The sequence below is a fragment of the Thamnophis elegans genome, chromosome 5 (genome assembly GCF_009769535.1).
Source record: "Thamnophis elegans isolate rThaEle1 chromosome 5, rThaEle1.pri, whole genome shotgun sequence".
Lineage (NCBI taxonomy): Eukaryota > Metazoa > Chordata > Lepidosauria > Squamata > Colubridae > Thamnophis > Thamnophis elegans.
Genome location: NC_045545.1, coordinates 43,024,473 through 43,048,468, shown reverse-complemented (window position 1 = coordinate 43,048,468; position 23,996 = coordinate 43,024,473). Strand labels below are relative to the sequence as shown.

General features: G+C 39.0%; 1 protein-coding gene across 3 annotated transcripts in view; it reads left to right on the top strand.

The window, feature by feature from the left end:
* Positions 1-23,996, top strand: part of ST3GAL3 (ST3 beta-galactoside alpha-2,3-sialyltransferase 3) — a 249,939-nt gene that overhangs the window by 5,630 nt on the left and 220,313 nt on the right. For all 3 annotated transcript variants that reach the window (XM_032218673.1, XM_032218672.1, XM_032218674.1), the window contains exon 2: positions 4,630-4,773. In XM_032218673.1, the coding sequence (XP_032074564.1) occupies positions 4,653-4,773 (121 nt within the window). In that variant the 5' untranslated portion in view covers positions 4,630-4,652. The remainder of the gene's footprint in view (positions 1-4,629; positions 4,774-23,996) is intronic.

Below are 23,996 nucleotides of genomic sequence, written 5' to 3'. Positions count from 1 at the left end.
GCCTGGGATTATTGTGGAATTCAAACTCTAGAACAATTTTGCCAGTTCTCTGTTGAAGTGTTTTAATAAAATAGCAAAACTAAATTAGACACAAGGAAGAATGGATCATACAGTACCCACCCAGGTGTTTCAATATGTAATTTAACAAGATATAATCTCTGATGGAGTTTCGCTGCAGGGGATAGTGAAAACAGGATTGAGTGCTTCCTCTTCTCACTTTCATTTATGTGTGTGCATTTAACCCTGAGTTCTTTGAGGATTTATGTGGTTTCCTGACTAAGCTAGTTTTCTAGAATGATGTTGGCTCAAAACTAAGGTGACCAGATTTTCACATTGGTAAAGAGGGACATCTTTGACTGGGGGTGGGGGGTGGGGCGGCTTGATTAAAATTTTTATACGGAGCAACACAAATTTTCATACAACACAAAAATAGTATTGTAATATTTTTTTATTTCAACATAACTACAATTTACAAATATGAATTGTAACTGTTGCCAAACATCAAAATTTTGATCACGTGACCATGAGGATGCTGCAACGGTTGCTAAGTGTGAAAATGGTCACTAAGTGTGAAAAATGGTCATCAGTCACTTTTTTCAATGCCATTGTAACTTTGGTCACTATACCACCTTTCTGGCCACAGTTCTTAAGTGAATAACTGCAGGTGGTATTTTGTATTTTGGATAGAATCTTTTTTTAAATAGTCTAAGACAATTTAAAAAAAGAGAATACAAATATTTTAAAAAATCCTATGCACAATAAATAAAATATTTTAAAATACATTAAAAAAATAAAAGAAAAAAACCCAGCTCACTTACCAGAAGGCACACGTGAGCACTCCAAGTCAATCCAGAATGATATAGATGTTAATACAAAGAACTGAGCAAATTAAAATGGTGAAATTAGTCAGGGAAATATTTTTCAAAGAAACTTTGTCACCATTTTTCCCACACGAGCCGACCTCCAGCCTCCGTGCCCCTCCCCTCCGGAAAATCCAGGAAGGAAGACTCGCGGCTTCTCTAGCCAAGTATTTCCTGGAGCTCTATGGTACTTGGTCATTTTTTCTTATAAAATGAGGTAAAAGGGCGGGGTGGTGGTGTCCGTTTTCTTGCTTTAAAGTTTTAATATCTTCAATGAAAGTACTGAGACAGAGAGAGGTTAGACAGAGTGTCTTTTGTCTTGCCCCAGTTAGGATTTCTTAAGCAAATCCACTGGGCTTTCAACATGAAGCCAGAAAATCGGGACTTTTTAAAAACGCCCCAGGACAGGGGACAAATTGTTAGAAATCGTGACTGTCCCGCTGAAATCGGGACGTCTGGTCACCTTACTCAAAACAGGAAATAGTTAGCTAAGTACCATTTTATAAATCCTTAGCAAAACCACATGTGAAATATTGTATCCAGTTTTTGTCACCATATTACAAAAAAAATGTTGAGACTTTGGAAAAAGTGCAATGAAGAGCAACTAATTTGATTAAAGGGCATGGAGACAAAAACATTTTAAGAACAGTTGCAGGAATTGGGTATAACCAGTCTAAAGAAAAGAAGGATTAGCGGGTGACATGGTAGTAGTATTCCAGTATTTGAGGGGCTGCCTCAAAAGATTCACAAAATGATTCAATATTGATAGAGGGAGGTTAGCTTATTTTCCAAGGCACCAGAAGGCAAGACAAGAAACAATGGATGAAAATTAATCAAGGAGAAAAACAACCTGGAATTAAGGAGAAACTTCCAACAGTGAGGACAATTAATCAGTGGAACAGCTTGCCTTCAGAAGTTGTGGGTGCTCCATCACTGGGTTTTTAAAAGAAAAGACTGAACAACCACCTATCTGAAATGGTACCAGGTATAGGGTTTCCTGCCTGAGCAGGGGGTTGGACTAGAAGACCTCCAAGGTCCCTTCCAGCTCTATTCTGATTGATTACTGAAACTGCTCTTGCTAAAGGGACGACAGAGGAAGGACAGGCATGTGACTAAGCTTGTGATTCAGTCCAGTGTCTCTTGATCTAGGTTTGTATGTTGCTGGTCCAAAATAATGCAAATGAACAATTCCTCCAAAAAAATCGTTCTTGCGATTCTTATACAACTTACCAATTTAACCACAGTGACTCATGCATTAAGTTAGTAGTCCATTCTAGAATAGCAGATTTGTATCTCCCATATCTCAGCAAGCAATTATTCTTGCTACATCATGACATGAGCAATATGATACTAACTTTTCATATACTAGTTAATGAGAAACAGTTTGCAACCATCATACAAGTCAGTGTAGCTTAATATTAGTTTATAGTACCTATCCTATTGTTACTATTCCAAAAAATGGGGATCACTTTATACATACTGTGGTACAATATATTTACAGTAGAGGAAAAATGGATTGTTACAACTTTATATTAAAGTAATTATGTTTAAGTAGTTACTTATATAATTAAGAGGTATTGGTTATACTGTATTTTCCAGTGTCATTTCTTAGTTCTGTGAAATATTTTTTTGGCATGACAATTTACTTTGGGTATTGTTTTAAATAACCAAAATAGTATGTTCCTGAGAAGGAATTCAATAGCAAACAGGTTCTTCAGATCAAGCTTTCTAATAACACCTAGCAGCAGCATTTCTGAATCACGCTTGGAAAAGCAGCGAATTGCTACGAAATGCATCCTGTTCATTTCACAAAACTTACTTCCACTTGGGTGTTATGAATAAGCATGTCTGGATATTATACAAGTGAAACTCGAAAAATTAGAATATCGTGCAAAAGTTCATTTATTTCAGTAATGCAACTTAAAAGGTGAAACTAATATATGAGATAGACTCATTACATGCAAAGCAAGATAGTTCAAGCCGTGATTTGTCATAGTTGTGGTGATTATGGTTTACAGCTCATGAAAACCCCAAATCCACAATCTCAGAAAATTAGAATATTGTGAAAAGGTAAAATATTCTAGGCTCAAAGTGTCCCACTCTAATCAGCTAATTAAGCCATAACACCTGCAAAGGGTTCCCGAGACTTTAAATGGTGTCTCATTCTGGTTCAGTAGGAATCACAATCATGGGAAAGACTGCTGACCTGACAGTTGTGCAGAAAACCATCACTGACACCCTCTATAAGGACGGAAAGCCTCAAAAGGTAATTGCAAAAGAAGTTGGATGTTCCCAAAGTGCTGTATCAAAGCACATTAATAGAAAGTTATGTGGAAGGGAAAAGTGTGGAAGAAAAAGGTGCACAAGCAGCAGGGATGACCGCAGCCTGGAGAGGATTGTCAGGAAAAGGCCATTCAAAAGTGTTGGGGACTTTCACGAGTGGACTGAGGCTGGAGTCAGTGCATCAAGAGCCACCACACACAGACGGATCCTGGATATGGGCTTCAAATGTCGTATTCCTCTTGTCAAGCCGCTCCTGAACAACAAACAACGTCAGAAGTATCTTACCTGGGCTAAAGAAAAACAGACCTGGTCTGTTGCTCAGTGGTCCAAAGTCCTCTTTTCTGATGAGAGCAACTTTTGCATCTCATTTGGAAACCAAGGACCCAGAGTATGGAGGAAGAATGGAGAGGCACATACTGCAAGATGCTTGAAGTCCAGTGTGAAGTTTCCACAGTCTGTGTTGATTTGGGGAGCCATGTCATCTGCTAGTGTTGGTCCACTGTGCTTCATTAAGTCCAGGGTCAATGCAGCCGTCTACCAGGAGATTTTGGAGCACTTCATGCTTCCTTCCACAGACGAGCTTTATGGGGATGCTGACTTCATTTTCCAGCAGGAGGTGGTACCTGCCCAAGCTGCCAAAAGCACCAAAACCTGGTTCAATGACTGTGGGATTACTGTGCTTGATTGGCCAGCAAACTTGCCTGACCTGAACCCCATAGAGAATCTATGGGGCATTGCCAAGAGAAAGATGAGAGACATGAGACTGAACAATGCAGAAGAGCTGAAGGCCACTATTGAAGCATCCTGGTCTTCCACAACACTTCAGCAGTGCCACAGGCTGAAAGCTTCCATGCTACGCTGCATTGAGGCAGTAATTGCTGCAAAAGGGGCCCAAACCAAGTACTGAGTACATATGCATGCTTATACTTTTCAGAGGTCTGATATTGTTCTATGTACAATCCTTGTTTTATTGATTGCATGTAATATTCTAATTTTCTGAGATTATCGATTTGGGGTTTTCATGAGCTGTAAGCCATAATCACCACAATTATGACAAATCACGGCTTGAACTATGTTGCTTTGCATGTAATGAGTCTATCTCATATATTAGTTTCACCTTTTAAGTTGCATTACTGAAATAAATGAACTTTTGCACGATATTCTAATTTTTCGAATTTCACCTGTATATGTTGGGAAGAAGCATGCTTAGGTAACTTAAACATAGTTGCTTTTTTTAAAAAATTTTTTTTGTTAGAATTACTGTATATCCTAACTTTTCTCTAGGAACTCAAGTTGATCTACATAAGGTTCTTTCCTTCAATTGGTCCCCATAACAACATCCATGCAAAGTTGGCTGGATTGAATGAAAGTAATTTGCTCAAAGTCACCAGGTGAGACCAGAACCTTGGTCTCTCCAATCCTAGTCAAACATCTAAATCTTATGCTATACAAACCAATTGAGAATACCCCCTTTTTTTCCACCCAGATTTTATAGAAGAGCTATTCCATATGAAGATGGGACTTCTGGTGTTTATGCGTAACGTGCTACTTGCTCTCTGCCTCTTTCTCGTCTTGGGGTTTCTGTATTACTCAGCTTGGAAACTGCATCTGCTCCGATGGGAGGATTCAAGTAAGTAGAGTGATTGCATAAGCCACCCAAGAATCTGTTGATTTATAGCTAACTAATTTTCATATTTTTTTAAGTTTTATCTCTTTAGAATAACCTAAGGAAAACTCAAACAAGTGTTGTGGTGTTTCATGAGCTGTAATATTAAATTACAGCTCTTTTTTCAGTAATTTTGTTATAAGACTAATTATTTGAACTTTTACATAAATTGTACATTTTCTACTTTTGATACATAAAGGCACTTTAATGGTTATGGCTATAATTCATGCTATTAAAAATTGTGCATAGGTATTTGAGAGTTCAATGTGTCCTCCGCCTTTGTTTCAGGTGGACTTTTATTCTATGTGGTACGTGGTTGTCGTTTCCTTTTTTCTTTAGCTTATGTATTTTGTAGTCAAAGGCTATGCAGGCACACACATGCAACACTTGTCTGCAAATTCTTAAGTGTTTTTTTTTTCCTAGGATGGCGCTGCAGAGGGCCTTCTGATTGCCTTGTAATCAGAAATATGGTGGCTGCTTTAAAGAGGAGTTGCTACATACATGCTCCAAAATAGCCTTTTTGCTTTAAAAACTGAAGCATTTCACAGACTTATTACACATCTATGTAACTTGTCAGATTGTTTTGAATTGATTGTATAGATCAGTGGTTCTCAACCTGTGGGTCAAGACCCCTTTGGGGGTCGAACAACCCTTTCACAGGGGTCTCCTAAGACCATCGGAAAACACATATTTTCAATGGTCTTAGGAACCGAGACAACAATTTTATGGGGAACTGTATTAAAGGGTCATGGCATTGGGAAGGTTGAGAACCATTGGTAAAGATGAATTATTTGATATTTATGAGTAACTTACATACATTATAATGTATAATTCATAACTACTTAGATACAATGAATGCATCAATGTTTGCATGGACTTAGACACAATTCAGAGAAGAGTATCCCAGCACATGAAGAAGCTACCACATCAAGGTGTTGTGATCCACCTGCAGACTGTGGAGCTGGCAGCAGAGTCAGTCAGCGAAGAGGTTGGGGTGGATCATTGGCCAATGCTGAAGTCTGGGGAAGGGTCGGATGAGGGCTTTGCGTTGGAGGCAGAGAGGGGACCAGGGCCATCTGGAGTTATGTGCTGGCTCTGGAGCCTCCAGTATCTGACATCAGTGAGGTAGAGGAACAGGCTCCTCCTGTTCCCAGTGTGTGCTTGCGCAGAGCTGCCAGAAGGCAAGAACAGTTAAGACAGAAGGGATGACTTGGGAGTAATGCTTGGAGGTGATTGGCCCCTCTCATAGGACATAAAGGAGGAGCAAAGGGGAGAGGCGGGGCCTGACGTTGCTACAACACAACATGCAATTCACTATAGTCTTTCAAGTTGAATTTGTTTAACATTTAGCAACAAGCATTGGATGTTTTAGTGGCAGTATTTACACCTTGGAAAAATGATGCAACAGGAAGAAGAAAAAGAATTAATTTTGCAAAAAATTATGCTAGGAATCCAAAAAATGTTAATAAGTAGAGAGAACATTGAAAAGAATCTTGGGATTAAAGAGCAAAGAGTAGAAAGAATGGGAGGAAGAACCAAGAATATCCATAAAATGATGATGAAATTTGAGCATAGAATTAAAAAAATTGCAGAAAAACATGAACAAAGTGATAAGAAAACTGTTGATATTGGAGAGGGTGATGAACTGGAACTCTATCTTAGACCTCAAAACATGGAAGAAGAAAGGTGAGAAAATTTGGCAGAAATAAGGAGAATACCTTTGGCAGAAGCATCAGTGATAACCAGACAAGCTGATGGAAAGAACAGATGAAGGGTTTTGAGTCTTTAAAAGATATGCAATGAACAACAAGTTGCTAAGAGAAGTCCACATAAGATTTACTAAGAAAACAACTGGAATACAGATTTTACAAATGGCAAGAGATATTGGATGGCATTATTTCTGGAAGGATACAGGATGATGAAATGAAATGTATATTATATATATATTATATATAATAAATTCCATATTATCCTTCTAATATATATATTATATATATTAGAAGGATAATATGGAATTTTATATAAACTGTGAGAATATAAAGATATAATACCATTGGATGATTCCAGGATGATGTAATGAAATGCCATAATATATAATTTACTTTAAATTTAGCATGCTTCACATAAAAAGGAGGTAGTTATACTCAATGAATGTTTTATAATCATAATAATTGTATATATATTTGATTGATGATATGAACAATGGAATGTGCTGAAATGAGTAAGTTGACATGAAATTAGAGAACAAGAGGATAAATAATTTTATAGGATATGGGATTTATCTTATCTGTGGTTAGATTAAAAAAATACACATGGAATTGAAAATTATCAGAGAATGTTACCAAAAATGAATCAGAATAAGGTATAAAAATATTTTATTATTGGATATATTGAAGATGATGTAATGAACTACGACAATATAAATGAACTCATATTTAGAATATTTTGTTTAAAATGAGGAAATAATAGTGAAAGTCAAATAAATGACGTACTATAATAACAGTGTATATAAGCATATTTGATTGACAATATGTGACTTTATATAAAGTTTAAGTGATGACTGTGGAAAGGATGCACAAAAACCTTGCAACCAACTGACACACTGTACGTAATGGAAGATGTTTTTATGTTATGTTTTTGTCTGTCTATGTTTGTTTAAAAATAAAAAAAACTTTTATATATAAAAAAAGGAGGAGCAAAGAGATGTGAGCTTTTGCAGGAACCAACTTTGTTCATGCTGGTCGCTTTACCTTCTGAAGCTCCATTTTGACTCTTTGTTCCATGTGGCCTTGCCAAGCTAATTGCCAATTAGGTCTTTGGCAGCATTTCAAAGAAGATAAAGGTGGGTACTTATCAGCCTTATCCGGAAAGATTTTGGCAGCCTATTGTCGAACTCTTTTCAAACTATTTGGGACTCATTGCGGGCTGTGAATAAACATAATTCACAGCCTTTGAAATAAAAAGCGGATTTTTGGGACTAAGTGTCTGCTTTTTACTGCATCAGGAAGCCTAGAACACCGGAAAGATTTGACTAGTCTTGTCACAAATGGAGAATTTGTTTTTGCTTTTCCAGTATTTCATTAAGTTTGGAGATAATGTTTGATTATTAAATAATTCGTTAAATCCTGAATATGACTGATGACAGGGAATACAGTTCATTCAGAATTAATTTGAGGACAATCTCTTTCAGCATTAACTTTACTCCTTTTTTGCTTTATTTGAATGTATCACCTTTCTATATTTTCTGGGTTTAATACAATTTTATTGCATGATGATGAGCTAATAAATTCCATGTCTGTATTAGTCACATAAACATTCCTGATATGTTTATGTTGGATATTGTTGAAGTGATGTTAATTTTTTTAAAGCTGAACTTAAAGGTAATGATTTGATCAGAGGGAATAATAAATTGAGATGGCTTTCATCTACTATCACTTTTGTGGCAGCATCAGAATCTATTATCAGCAGTTAATGTTGAAATAGTCTGTTTTTTTAAGGGTGCAGATTCTGAGCATCTTGCTCACTTATTATAATCACAAAGATGATTAGGGGACTGGAGACTAAAACATATGAAGAACGGTTGCAGGAACTGGGGATGTCTAGTTTAATAGAAAGAAGGACAAGGGGAGACATGATAGCAGTGTTCCAATTTCTCAGGGGTTGCCACAAAGAAGAGGGAGTCAAACTATTTCCCAAGGCACCTGAGGGTAGAACAAGAAGCAATGGGTGGAAACTAATCAAGGAGAGAAGCAACTTAGAACTGAGGAGAAATTTCCTGACAGTTAGAACAATTAATCAGTGGAACAGCTTGCTTCCAGAAGTTGTGAATGCCCCAACACTGGAAGTCTTTAAGAAGATGTTGTATAGCCATTTGTCTGAAATAGTATAGGGTTTCCTGCCTAGGCAGGGGGTTGGACTAGAAGACCTCCAAGGTCCCTTCCAACTTTGCTATTGTATTGTATTAAACTGTCTATAGCATCCCAATTTAATTATTACTATAATCTCATTATTGTGATATGAGGTATCTAAATAATAGCATACCAAATTATTTCAAGGGAATTAAAAATAACAAGGGTGAATGTATGAAAATAGAACTATAGTGGACTATAACAACCCTGATCTAATGTGTACTTTTTAAGAAGTTAGTCTCATGTGACTTGGTGGGATGTATTCCCAGGTACTTGGGCACAGCCTAAGCTGACATCTTCCAACATAGCCTGTCAGGACATAAAAAGATGTACTACAATCAGTATAACTAATAGTATTTGAATAGTATATTTTGTATGTTATCTTAATGATTGGAAGGTCATATGATGTTATGTTCAATTTGTTAACATCTGAATTTATGACAAATTTAAATTATATAGTATCCTTTTAAATTTTTTCTATTTCTGCTAATGTTACTGAAAGAGACTAGAATGTATGCTTAACTTTTCTGTCATTTTGATAAACATATACTATGCATTTTCTTTGTGTTTGATCACTTTCTTGTTATCCAACATCTATGACTGGATAATATCATTATCTGAAGTAACCAGAACTTCTGCTAAGGTGAGATGTTACAAAAAACAGAGAATAGACATATCTAGTATCTTTCTCAACTTGTGAAATTCTTTGTGTGTCTGATGGGCATTATTACACAGAATTTCCATCATAAACCTGATGAAAAAGAGATGATTCTTTGTTGAATTCCATTTGACTCATATTTTTCCAATTTGATACAGCATTAAATCCATTCTTATTCTGATATCACTTTGGGAAACATGATTTCAGTGAAAGATTCTTTTATATATATATAGATATTTGCCACAGTTGTATAATAAACTGTCCCTTAAACTGACCTTAAGAAGGATAAAAGCTAATTTACTATATCATGTATTCTAGAGTCATGGACTTTCACATACAGAACTCCATCTAGGACAAGGGTGTCAAACTCAAGGCCTGTGGACTGGAACTGGCCCGCAGAGTGTTTAAATCTGGCTCGTGGGGCCGCCCTGGAAACAGCGAAGGACCAGCCCGCAGTACCCCTGCCAGCAAAAACGGAGCTTGGGAGCCTATTTTCGTTGGCAAAGCACTCAGGCCACCACAGGCACCCCCGATACAAGTGACGTCGAGCTGGCCACGGCTACCCTGGCCCCCCAAGGTCAAACACAACTCTGATGTGGCCCTTAATGAAATTGAGTTTGACACCCCTGATTTAGGAATTGCTTCTACATACAAAGTAATTCAGAAGGGAATGTAGGCAGCTACTATAAAGACCAGAAGCAACTCTTCACATCTTTCTCCATCATTCTCTGTTAATCTTCTCTTTTGTCAGTCAACTTTCAGGAAAGTTAGACAGCAGAAATTAAAATGTTTTATGTTTTTTTCTTTCCACCTACCATTTCTTTTTCCAAGCAACAAATATATCTGAACCTGTATAATACAGATGCTTCTTATCATTGGGGAACAGGTCAAATTGAAGGGAAGAAATGTGCCCTATTTTTTTCAGATTATTGTTTGGTTAACTTCCTCTTTGCAACTTTTCAATAAGCAGCTAATGAAGAATAAACAGCAAGGGCAGCCTGGATATTAAATGGAAAAGATTTAATTGGTTATGGTGAAAATCTAACACATCAAACAATAGGTTTACTTGTGTATCTAAATTTTAAATATGTCTCCTAAAGATTGAACATAAAGCATAATTGAAAAGACTACATTTTGTTCTAAAGGAATTGGAAAGAAATATTTGAATACTTATTATTAACCTATAAGAATGGCATATTCGGAACCATATCATTAGTATGTTTCTGAATTGATTTGATAACAGGTCTCCATGGCCTAAGACAGTAGACTTTCTCAGTCCCTCATCTGAGAGCCTATAAATAAAAAACTGGGGACTGGATTGGGGCCTCTTCACACCTGATCAGTGAGTTTTATCAGTAGCAATAGATTATTTGTATAATCAAATTGTAATATCTGCTCTCTGTTAGCATCTGTTATAGAAGTTCTTGCAAAATTCTTCACACTTTCTGCTTGTTGGCAAATACAGATCAGGCTTCCTAAACCTGCAGCTCTGAAATCCTCAAATTACTAGGTCAAAGATCCTCAAACCTTGTGGTGCCACAATTTCCTAAAATAAATGAATTTGTGTGACCCTCCTCTCCCATAATAAAAACTCTTAGAACATGTTCTCTGACAAAACCTCTGTTTTGCCTGGACAAGACAGCTGTTGGTTGGTCCTGGTGAATTTGTGGCAGTGATTTAGCGTGTCTGGGCAAGCCAAGCTTTCCAACTAGAACTGGATTTCTGTCAGAATTTGCTCCCAGTGCTGGGCCTCTCTTCAGTGACCTTTATACTCATGATAACAGCCCCTTTTCTGTCATAGAAAGCTGTCGGATAAGAAGCCCAATATGTGCAAAATTCACTTGGCCCAGCCCAGTACCAGCAGATTGGGAGTGAGTCAGCCAGTTCTGACAGATTCTGGAGAATCAGTAGCGGAAATTTTGAGTAGTTTGGAGAACTGCAAATAAGCTGCCCTTGCCCCTGCAGCCTCCCAGCTGATCTTTTGTTGCTCTGAACAGGAGAACGAAGCTGGAAGGAAGGTTAGTGGGGTGGGGAGGGAATGGGGATTTTTTAGTAACCTTCCCCCAGGAGTTCGGAGGGCATGGGGAGTTTGTAGTAGCCTTCCCCTACCACACCCGCAAAGCTACGCCACGCCAACAAAGCCATGCCCACAGAACCAGTAGTAAAAAAATTTGAATCCCACCACTGGAGTGAGTGTAACCTGCCACACATTTGTTGAAGGGTTGCAATCCGCAGTTTGAGAATCCCTTCTTGAGTGGTGGTGGAAATTGTTCAGTAGCTATTTTTTGTAGCCCAGGTCAGTTTTCTGCTGAAATATGACAACATATTCTCAGTCATTCCTTCTTGTTCCTTTCAGTGGCTGTTTCCCCCTGCCCCTCCAGTGATTGTATAGCAAGGCAGTTTGAGGAAGGAAAAAAACAGGATATTGTTCTTGTCATTTTTCCTTGCGTCTTTCCATTTCCATGGAAACAGAAAGTAGATGTATAAGAAAATGGTTTGCTGCTGCTGGTTGTTCCTAATTTTGTTTCCATATCTGTGGCAGCAAGTCTTATGGAGAAATAACCTGAATTTAAATTCTTGAAAAAATGATGGAACACTTTAGTCATGATAAGATAAACTTCTTAATTTATCTAGTTTTATTCTAACTTGTTAATTGAGAAATAAATCAGGGATGCTGGTTTGGAAAGAATGCTAAACAAACAAAGGATAGAAGGTTTATAATTTGTTTACTTTTTCTGCCAAGTGGAAGTGATTTACCAATGTGCCATAGCAATGTTTGCTTATTCCAGGCAATTCAGCATTTTGAAACATTCAGGCATATTGTAAAACTGACTATGTTCTTTCCCTTTAAAGTCTTTGAGGATTTTAAAAAAAGATTTCTCTTTCTTGCTTTAGCTGTTGACAAGAAAATATTTTATTACTGGAATTTGGCTATTTAACCACAAATAAGTGATTTTTGTAACCTGTATCATAAATGTTGGAAAACTAAAAAAAGAAAAAGAAAGTAATCTTAAAGAAGTTTAAAATATTAATCTGTAAATATTAGAAATACACAGTCGGTTGAAATTATTGTAAAAAGTATAGTTCTTTGATTATTTTGATTGGTTCCTGTCAAAACATATGATGGGCTCTGGAGATCTAACAGTTTGCAACAAACCCAAGACCTTGTCAGAATGTTTTATATACTCCAATTCAGTATATACTCCAATTCAGTACTCAATTCACTGGTGTTGCAGATAGGATTCTGGGACTAAAACATCAAAAATATATTTAAAAAATCTAATGATTCAAGATTTGGAGTTCCAGAAATTTCTTTTAATAAATTTAAAATGCCCAACATTTAGAAGATCTTCATATTCTCGTGTTATTTATGCTAGTATTGTTTTGAACTTCAGTTTGTATCACCATTATCATATGAAATCATACAGTGGTGACTGCCAACCGAGAATGGTGATTGCTAAAGGCCCTGCCTCCCGCACATGTGTGCATGATCTCCTGTGCATGTGCACATGACCCCCCACCCTCCCTTGCCCCCCGCAATGCACCTCACCCACCCCTTGCCCATTTCTGGCTTCCAGGTTGGTGCAGGATGTTTCCAGGGCCCCAAACAGGGTGCAGAGGGGGCCTCCCATCTCGTTTTGGCCCTGGAAGGCCTCCTGCACCAACCTGGAAGCCAAAATGGAGTGTGGAGGGGCTGCATGAGCTCCCCAAATGCAATGTAAGTGCCCCCCACGCATGCACCTTCCCCCCGCGAATGGATATACCATATACGTAAAGGACTAAATTCTAAGGAAAGTGAATTGGAAGAAATTCAATGCCCTCTGACTCTTTTATACCATCATAATTCCCTTTTGCCTATGCAGGAAATTATTTGGATCCTAGCCATCGTTACATTTTTAAAATACTGTATGGACAAAATACAGTATTTTAAAGAAAACTTGTAAATACTGAATTCCCAGAGCAGCCTGTTTAGATAATTTTTTGTGTGTCTTGGTAGAAACATCATGCCTCTTTCATGTTCATTTATTTTTTTTAAATATATTAACTTCCTATTAATAACACACCATTTTGGAAATTACAGTATTCTCAATATTCTCATAAAAGCTGTTTATACTAGCTTTGTTAGAGTTGCATTGCAGCTCCTGTGAGGATGAATATTGCTGAAGTAATTTTTCCTAGATGAAACAATTATTCCAAAGAATCCCTAATTGCAACTCCATGTCCTTTCAAAAACAGCACGATCATATCCAAACTTCTATAGGAGTTAGCAAGCCTGAAACAGTCTTGCTAATTTTTGCTTTATCAAAGGTTGATAGAAACTATCCCACCCTTTCAGAAGAGAGTAGCCACTTACACTGTGCCAACAGGACTCAAACCTTGATTCCATTGTAAATAGAGCTTGCATTTGAGATAGTATTCTTTTGTAATAACTTTTGTCAATAAATCTACTTACTGAATTGAGTTTGACCCATCTGCCACTGCTTGGGGTGAGTATTTGATTGGAGGATTGTGGTACTGGATCCTCCCCTCTTCTCTCCAGAGAAAATGCAGATTTCTCTCATGTTTAATTCCCATTGTAGCGTCCAAAGGGAGGCTGTTCCAGAACAAAAGTACTATGATTAAAAAAAAAAAAACAGTACATCCTGTCCAGAGCTCCCTCAATTCATAAAATTGGGCTAGCACAAACAGCGTGTTGTGAGAGCACCACTTTGGAGGGGTCAAAATTGTTTGGAGAAGGTAGCCCTGAAGGAGCCTTTCTAGTAGTGAGAACATTGTTTAGCTGTATCTGGGACGTCTGAAATTGAACAATTTTGTATATACTTTAAAGCATGTTAAGTTAATCAGAAAGGTTAGTAGTTTTATATGTGGGTATTTCTTTCTTACTTGATATGTGAGATTTATTTTTTTTTGCAATTTCTGTAGTTACATATAGATTGAAAGCTTTTTCTGTTTGCTTTCAGAATATTGTGGCAATATTGTGGCATAACTATGCAGAGGCAGTTCTTTGTAGATTGCCTAGTAACAAGCAATCTTTGAAATCAATGTTGTAATGCAAAGTACATACAGTAATTTGTTAACCACTTGAGGGCAGTAGACTTCTTTCTTTGGGAACCTAGAGAAAATTTTTTTTTCTCTCAGCAATTTGAGGGGGTGAGGAGGAAAGTGTCAGCCTTTCTATTTTTGGAAATGTTATTTCAAAGAGTAGTAATTAAAATGTTTTTATTATGGAAAACTTTCAGAGAAGAATGTAGAAAACACCATATTAAATGGTCAGTTCAAGGTTGGGAATTAAGCAATGTTCTTATTTGCTGGAAACGTGTTTGAGAATGTCATGTTTAATGATGTCAACTTTTTTCTGTATATTTGAATTTACAAAACCAAAGGTCGTTCATTTTGCTCTTAATTTAGGATGATTCTTGCCCATGTTGTTAGCTGGTACAGTACAGTTTTGGTTTGAAATTGCCTTAGGCCCTTCATAAAATTCTTGGATGATATATTTACATGTATTGTTCTTAATATTGTTGATAGCAAGATACTTGGACCCAATACTGTTCTGTGCATGTGGAGGAAATATTTGAGCAAATTGCATTTTGCAATCATTTGCAATGTTTTTGGAACTGTAGAAGGAAATAGGAGCTGAAATTCAAATATTATATCTTCTGCAGATTTTTTCAAGCTGGGCCTCACTTCTGAAATCTGGAGAATATTTATCTAAAAGAGACAAAGTTAAAATAGGAGTATAAGTTCCTGTAGGCTTCCCCACTCCATTGGAGCTGTTTTATTTTCGTTCAATCAGTGTCGTTTAACTACTTTATAGACTAAGCATTTGATTCCAGTTTTCTCCTCATGAGTCATCCTTAAATACACTTAAGTTTTGCTTCATACAAGCTTAATTAAATAAATATTTGTCATATGGACCCAGTCAATATTAAATAATCATTGGCATGATTTTGAAGTGTTCCTCAAGTTAATAATCAATTCTTATGCTCAGTAAAGAGTTTATTTAATATTATTTAGGCACAAATATCTGATCAGTAATGAGATTGAAAGACTAGTACCAGTATATTCCAGAGGCTTATTTATTTTAAGCCTAAACCTTGATTTCAGGGCCTATCAACAAAGCCAAGAAGGTAACCATCCACATACTAACTTCCTAAATAAATAATTCTGCAGACTACATTATATATGTAGTGTCTCTAATCAAGGTTCTAAAAGACAATTTCTGGTATCTATAACTAATACATTTTGAGGATTGTTTGGCCCTTTTTCCTATAATAACATGTTGAGCACCCTTTTATTTTAAAAATTAACCTAAATATTATTTATTGAATATGCAACAAGGTTAACATATTGATCAGTAGAGTAATTGCGTATTGCCAGTAATGAAGCCACATTACTCTTGGTGTTTGAAGAATTAATTTGTTGCCTATTTGGCACAATATTTATGAATAATCCCCTTCAAGATTGTTTAAAAGTTAAAGACTGTTTAATTGAATGATAACTGTGATATCATAACCTGGAAGAATTCATATTTATTTTTGAATAAATATGGTAATTTAGAAACATTTCACCTCTGACAATTCAATTAATCATTTTTGGATTGATCAATAAATGTAGCACCTAGATTTTTGTTTGGATAATTCCAGACAAAGTGCAGACCTCTTCTTATTTGCATATACTTTAGTCCATTTATACTTATGTAGAAGTCATGAGAATATCTAAAATGTTGTGTTAGCCTACTTAGCTCACAAAGCAGTTTGGGATGAGCAAAAGTATCCCACAGTAGAAAAGACGTTTGACAGAAACAAATACTTAAGAAGTAAGGATTCTTTAAAATAATGTTAGGAAGCAGTTATGATTTCCCTCCAAGGCAGGGTTGGGCAATTAATTTTCCCAGGGGGGTGGTCACCAGAGAAACTGGGACTGTTGGGGAGCACCCCTAAAATTCCTAAATTTGCTCCAGGGGCTTGCAGGAGACATGGGCAGTGATGTCACTGCAAAGGGTGGGACTAAACTTTTCCAGTATATTATGAAACAAACGGAAGGTTTTAAATTAACTCCTACAATGCTTGAGTCTTAGGTTGTCCCAAAGGAGAGCAGTTGTTATATGTTTGTAGGCACAACAATTGACCAAAGGGAAAGTGGTAAGTAAAGAAATGGCTAGAGGAGCAACCTAAAATGAGGTATTGAATGAAATATTATATGAGATTTGAGCAAAAAAAAAAAAAAAGAATAGCAAAGACCTTAGAGCAGTGGTCTCCAACCTTGGCAACTTTAAGACCTGTGGACTTCAACTCCCAGAGTTCCTCAGCCAGCTTTGCTTTGCTGGCTGAGGAACTCTGGGAGTTGAAGTCCACAAGTCTTAAAGTTGCCAAGGTTGGAGACCACTGCCTTAGAGGACAGGAGAGAGACCTGACATGCTGGATCATTGGGCAAAACTCATCGAGAGGGGAAAAATTCAAGTCCTGTATTTGGTTAGGGAGAATCTAAGGCATGAGCATAAAATGAGTGGCAATTCTGGGGAACAATTTACCCAGGCAGGATATGGAGGGCTGAGTGGATCACAAGCCGAACTTGAGGTATAAATGTAGGCATCCATGGAAGGGTGGGGAGTAATTATTACAGATAAGTTCAAAGTATCATTAGATAGTTTGCATAGTTTTTCTTGGCAGTGGAGGAAATTGCTATTTCCTTTTCCAGTAGATTGTATTTAATATCCAAATACTAATACTTAAAACAATAAATGCATTTGCTAAAGCTTTGTGTGACTATATTCTGAAATTCCTCGCTTAATTGTGGAAACAACATTTCTAGGTTGCTTCCAAGGAAATCCCACTGGAAGTGTCTTGTGCATGCAGATACATACTCAGGCAATGTAGGAAACATCTTGAAGTGTTCATGTCAAACTTTGGAGAAAGTTCAGAAGTTTGGTCATATTCTAAAAATCCTTTTGAATCAGTTTGAGTTTTGGTTAAATTTATAATACTGGAGTCAAGATTAATTTGCTCGCTTACATTTTTAATGAAAAAGTCATTGTATGTATGTATGTATGTATGTATGTATGTATGTAATTTAGGAATAATTTTTTTGTTTAACACAAGCTCAGTTTAGTTAATTTTATCAGGTTTTTTTTCTCTGATTGATTTCTTTAGTTGATTTATGATTCACTAAATATATCAGTAGCACTTACATTTATATCCCACTCCGTAGTGCTTTATAGCACCCTCCGAGTGGTTTACAAAGTCAGCACATTACCCCCAACAACCTGGGTCCTCATTTTACTGACCTTGGCAGGGTGGAAGGCTGAGTCTGTCCTGAGCACATCAGTATCAAACTCCAGACTGTGGCAGACTTAGCCTGCAGTACTGCACTTTAACCATTGCACCACCAGGCTCCTATTATACAACCATCTATAGTAAAATGAATTAATTCAGTAACCAGACTAAAACTGTTGTTTAAGCAACTCAGCCATTCTGTACAATGTCATAATATGCAAGTAGTCCTCAACTTACAACCATTCAATTAGTGACTATTCAAAGTTACAATGGCACTGAAAAAATGACTTATGACCATTTTTCATACATGTAACTGTTGCAGTAGCCTCATGCTCACGTGATCTAAATTGGGATGCAACTGTGGCAAGAATGTTTGTAAAATGGGGCAAAATTCATTTAACCACTGTTTTGCTTAGGAGCATAAATTTTGGACTCCATTGTGGTTGTAAATTAAGGTCTACCCGTAATATGTATTTACTGATTTTACAGTGAATCCAGATATTGTAATAATGTGATCATTTGGGTAGGAAAATAGATTACTTAGCATTTTAATTAAATGGTGTTGCTTTTTAAAAATTAAGTCAACATTTATTTTACATTAAAACTAAATTTTAAGCCAGATGGGTTTTTTTATTCTTGTTCTTTATGGTGATGGTCCTAGGACCTAGGAGAAATGGATATTTCATTGTCAGCAAAAATTCATCTGTTTATTCTATTTGCCAGTAGGTGTCACTGTTACTATAAGTTATTATGAATATGAAATCTGTAAAGAAAAGTTGAAAGATTTTCCATAGTTGCTAGAGCCTCCCCATTCCTAACTAAGAGGAAGTGGATCTCTACAGATCCATAAAGCAACCTTACAAGGCCATACAAGACCATATATGAGACTACTGAGACCAAAATATGTGTTTCGTATTTTACCCATGTCTACTTTTACACTTTCTAACTGTATTGAGGTCCTTTTTTTGTACTGTTTGTATATGACTGGATTCTGTTATGGAGTTAGCTTCCATCGCCTCAGATATTTCCCAGAGTCTTTTTTAATTTTGGGATAGTCAAGTAAGTGTATTTACATCTCACTGATGCTGATTACAAAGCAGTGAAACCAGAGCCATTTTTAATTAGTTTTATTATGAATGTTCTGTCCCACTCTGAAATTTGGAGGAGTTAACTCAATTTAGTTGTAAAACTTAAGATAAACTTTATGATGTGTCATTCTTGCATCTTCACGGAGCCCAACAGTACCAATGTTTTATCATATCTCCAATCGTACATGCAGTGTTTTTGTCAGGATTTATGTTTTTTGGATCTGTTCAGTCAAGTACTAGTTTAAAAGCATTTTTGCAGTCTATGATGAGTTCAAGGGATACGATAAACATGGAGTTCTTTTCATTCCTGTCTACTGGTCAGTTATCAGAGCCAAAAAAAGTTGAAGTTTATATTTCTGTTTTGGATTGCAGTTATTGAGACAAAAAAAGTACTTGCTCTTGTTGTTGTTCAGGATAAAATTTAGGTTTCCTTTAGAGAAGAGAATTAAGCTTAAGAGTAGTGAACTTCACATGTATCAAAGTTGCATAGCCAAGATATGCAATTAGATATCTGCCAGAAAATTTAACATCTGGAGAAATCATTATTTACATACTTTTTCTCCTCTGGATTGTCATGTTTACTGCTTACATTGGTTGCTTTGAGCCACTGTGTGAGATTGGTAGCATATAATTTTAAAAATAAAATAAAGTAATAATTTATTGTGTAATATCGAATGATGCAGCCCGGTGTGCTGTCTAAGTTAGGGAACAATTGGTTGCTGAGTAGATAAAGGACATGGCAAGCTGAACACTGGGAAACACGACTAGCTAAACCAACGTATTCAAAAGATCTTCCCCTTCCTCTCAGTTCTTTGGGTTTAGTTTCTATGTTTATGGGAACATTACCAGGATCTTTAACATAATTCTTCCATTGTCCCTTCATTCTTTAAAATGCCACATCCACTGTGTGGATATCTGATTCCTACTTGTAGATCATTGTTCTCCTGTTGTTAGAGAAAAAACAAACAACCAGTTCACAGGAACTGGACCAGACTTACTGGATAATACTCCTAGAAACTCCAAACATGTTTCAGCCTATTTTCTATTTTAAAATGTCTGCTATTTGACCATCAATGTATTGTAAACTAAGCTGCCATTTTCATAAGGCTGCTGATTTACATTAATACTGAGTAGAGATTTGCTTCTTGATGATAGGTTGAAAGATGACCATTCCAGTAATATTTCATTTGAGATTAAACAAATAATTTTGGCCAGCCCCTAGACCATACAACTGCTGAAAAAAAAAGCTTCTTAAAATGTATTCTGAGGTCAGAATAATCAATCCAGTCTGACAAAAGCCTTCTAGATCCATTCCTCCATCTTTTATTTTATTATTCTTCTGTCCTTAATATTTATGAAAATATTGTTTATTCACATTTTTGCAAAATGGTCAGAAATAATACATTTGAAAACATTTATTCAATATTGTATTTCATCTTCATGACAAATCATAAATCTCTCAAAATGTGCTTTCTCATGTGAGATGCACAGCAATGATTTCCAAAATTCCCTAGATGATAATTGTTGTATAGTAAAAGTTAGTCCTCGCTGTTACGAATGACAGCTCGGCAGCAGCCAGGCGCGTCTTAGCCAATCAGACGCGCCTGTCAGTTGCCGGGCAAGTCTGAGGAACTATAAAAGGCAGACTCGTTCAAACTGTCAGTTGTTCAGCACCAGAGCAAACGAACACTCCAGTCCAGCTGGAGCTGCTTCTCTGCCTCTCTCTCTACACAGATCATCCTTCTGTTGCTACATTGTTAAACCAGCACCCTGCCTGGTTGTACCTGTTACTGTTACAAGTTGTGTTAAAATAAATTGGTTACAGAGTTACCGGACACAAGCCTCTGTCTCATTCCTGAAGATATAATACTGGCGACGAGGACTGGGGACCTGTAACCAGAAGAAAAAGGAACCAACTGCCACTTCTCCAACCAACTGCTATGGCCGGAATGCCAATGTTTGCCCCTTTTGGGGTTGGAGGTGAAACCTGGGAGGCATTTCTTGAACGGTTTGAATGCTTTTTAATCGCTAACAACCGTCAAGGTCAGTCTCAAGCGAGGAAATGTGGGTTCTTCCTTACGGCTTGTGGCCCAGAAATGTTTGCCACCGCAAGGTCCTTTGCCGCCCCTAGAGCGGTGTACGACCTCACCTGGCAAGAACTAACAGACGGATTGCAGGCATACTACGCACCTACTCCATCTCAAATAGCCAGACGCTTCGCTTACCGCAGGCGAGTCCAAAAGCCTGCAGAAACGGTAAATCAATTTTTGCAAGCCTTGAGAGTTGCTGCAGCGCAGTGTGAGTTCCCAGATCTTGAGGCAAATCTCGCAGAGCAATTCGTCTGTGGCCTAAAGGATATTTTTCTCAGGCGTAGACTTTTGGGCAAGCCTAAGGTCACATTACCTTATGCCATAGACGAGGCTCGCGCTGCGGAGTTGGCAGATTCATCCTCCAACGAAATAGAACGCTACCTCGCGCAGATGACGGTTGCTGGAGGGTTACCTGCCACTCAAGCCTCAACCGTTCCAACTCCCCCTCCGCTCCAGCAGCCAACGTACATTACAAATCTAATTGATGAGCTAGCCCCCCTGCCTGACTATCTACAACAACTTCAGGTAGATAGACTTGGAGCACAACCCCGCCGTCAGCAGCCTCGACAGAGTCAAGCCATCAGCCGTTTCCCTTCAAACTCCTCTGCTTGCATTGGCTGTGGCGGAGCGCACGCCCGGGCTAATTGCCCCTTCAAGGCAGCGGTTTGCCGCCGCTGCGGGAAGAAAGGTCATTTAGCCCATGTCTGCAAGGCTTCACTTCCTACTCCTTCTGCAGCAATCGAGCCACCTCCTCCATATGGTCCTCCTCCACCCCCGCCGAAGAGCTCGCAGCAGCGGAAACCTGCTCAGCGTCAAGACGAATGCTTTAACATCAATCAAGCTTCTTCGTCCCTGCATGACACCTCCATCAACTCATCCTCACAGGGTACGGACAAAATCAATATTAAAATACTGATTGAAGGGAAGCCGTGTCAGATGGAAGTGGACTCCGGCTCATCAAAATCCCTTCTTTCTTGGGACACTTTTTCTATGTTGTGCCCCCACGTGAAACGTTGTCACTTGTCACCCCTTAACGCAATTTTAACAGACTATCAAGGCTCCCATATCTCTATTCTAGGTTCATATGCCTTGAGGGTTTCTTATGGCAAGTTTTGCGCTGTTTTACCTGCTTTAATTGTTCAGAAACCTTTACCAGCAATTCTGGGGTTAGAATGGTTTTCTCCCTTGGGTATCTCCCTTCAGGGGATTCATTCTACTGCGGACACGCCCCCAGACATAGCAGCAGTCTTGTCAGACTATGCTGATATCTTTGATGGCCAGCTAGGCCATTACAAAGGCAGCCCCATATCCCTTAGCTTGGACCCCCAGGTTGCACCAATCAGACTGAAGGCCCGCAGGGTGCCCTTTGCATTAAGGCCAAAGGTTGAAGCTGAGCTCGATAAGCTCGTGGCGCAGGGCATACTGGAGCCCGTCGACCACTCACCTTGGGAGACCCCCATTGTGATTGCGGTGAAGGCCGACGGCTCCATTAGGATCTGCGCCGACTATAAGTCGACCATCAACCTTGGCCTTCAGGCAAACCCCTATCCAGTCCCTGTTGTACAGCACCTGCTCCATTCCTTGGGGCAGGGCCGTATTTTCGCTAAACTGGATATGGCGCAGGCCTACCAGCAACTCCCTGTGGATGACGATGCGGCAGCTGCCCAAACCATCGTCACCCACCGGGGGGCTTTCCGTTGTCGCCGCCTTCAATTCGGCGTTTCCGTTGCCCCGGGGATTTTCCAGAGCCTCATGGAACGTCTGCTCCATGGGCTCCCTGGAGTGGTACCTTACTTTGATGACGTCCTGATCGCTGCTGACAGCCGCTCAGACCTCATCAAAGTACTGAGGAAAGTCCTCGACCGTTTCAGGGGCGCGGGTCTTAAATTTAAACGCAGCAAATGTTTCTTTGCTGTGCCCCAAGTGGATTTCCTGGGCTTCACAATTGATGCCCAGGGAATTCATCCTACCCCTTCTAAATTGGCAGCTATCAGGAACACTCCTACTACAAAGGCGCAGCTCCAATCGTTCCTGGGGCTTCTAAATTTCTATGCGCCTTTCATCCCTCACAAGGCATCACTAGCCGAGCCGCTACATCGGTTGCTCGACCGATCCGCGCCTTGGCAATGGGGCAGCCGCGAAGCGCATGCGTTCGCGGCTGTCAAATCCCTGCTGACGTCAGAGGCAGTCTTAGTGCAATATAGCGACAAGATGCCCCTGACTCTAGCATGTGATGCCTCCCCCGTCGGTTTGGGGGCTGTTCTGAGTCACGTCCTGCCCAACGGCTCAGAAGCCCCCATAGCTTTTTATTCCAGAACACTGTCCTCGGCTGAGAGGAACTACAGCCAGATTGACAAGGAGGCTCTGGCTGCAGTGTCTGGAATCAAAAAGTTTCACGACTACCTATACGGGCGGCACTTCACCCTATTCACAGACCATAAGCCACTCCTTGGGCTACTGGCTGGTGATAGACCGACCCCTCCTATCCTGTCCCCAAGGATGACCCGCTGGACGGAGTTCTTAGCGGCGTATTCTTACGCCCTGTGCTACCGTCCGGGCAAGCAAATAGGGCATGCAGATGCCCTTAGTCGCTGCCCTCTTCCGGACACGGAAGATCAAGCGGTTCCTTGCCGTTCTGTTCTGGCAATTGCTCAGTTAGAATTGCCATTGACTTCTACCGATGTGGCCGCCTACTCTCGGTCTGACCCCACACTGTCACAGCTATTGAACTGGGTCCTGAGAGGCTGGCCTGCGGGTGAGTTACCACCTCAGTTCAAGCACTTCAAGAACAGACAGTGGGAGCTTTCTATACATTCAGGCTGCCTACTGTGGGGCGACCGTGTGGTCATCCCAACAGTCCTCCGACAACAGATTCTGCAACGTCTCCATGAAAGTCACCCCGGAGTAAGCAGAATGAAGGCCCTTGCTCGCAGTTTCGTTTGGTGGCCAGGGTTAGATGCAGAGATCGAAGCCTGGGTCGCCAAATGCGAAACCTGCCAGCAGTCCCGACCATCTCCTCCTTCCTCTCCCTCCCGGGAATGGGAGATGCCTCGGGGTCCCTGGTCTAGAATACATATAGATTTCGCTGGCCCCTTTCACGGCCAGACTTTCCTTATAGTTGTGGACGCATACTCTCGTTGGGTGGAAGTATTGCTCATGCACTCCAC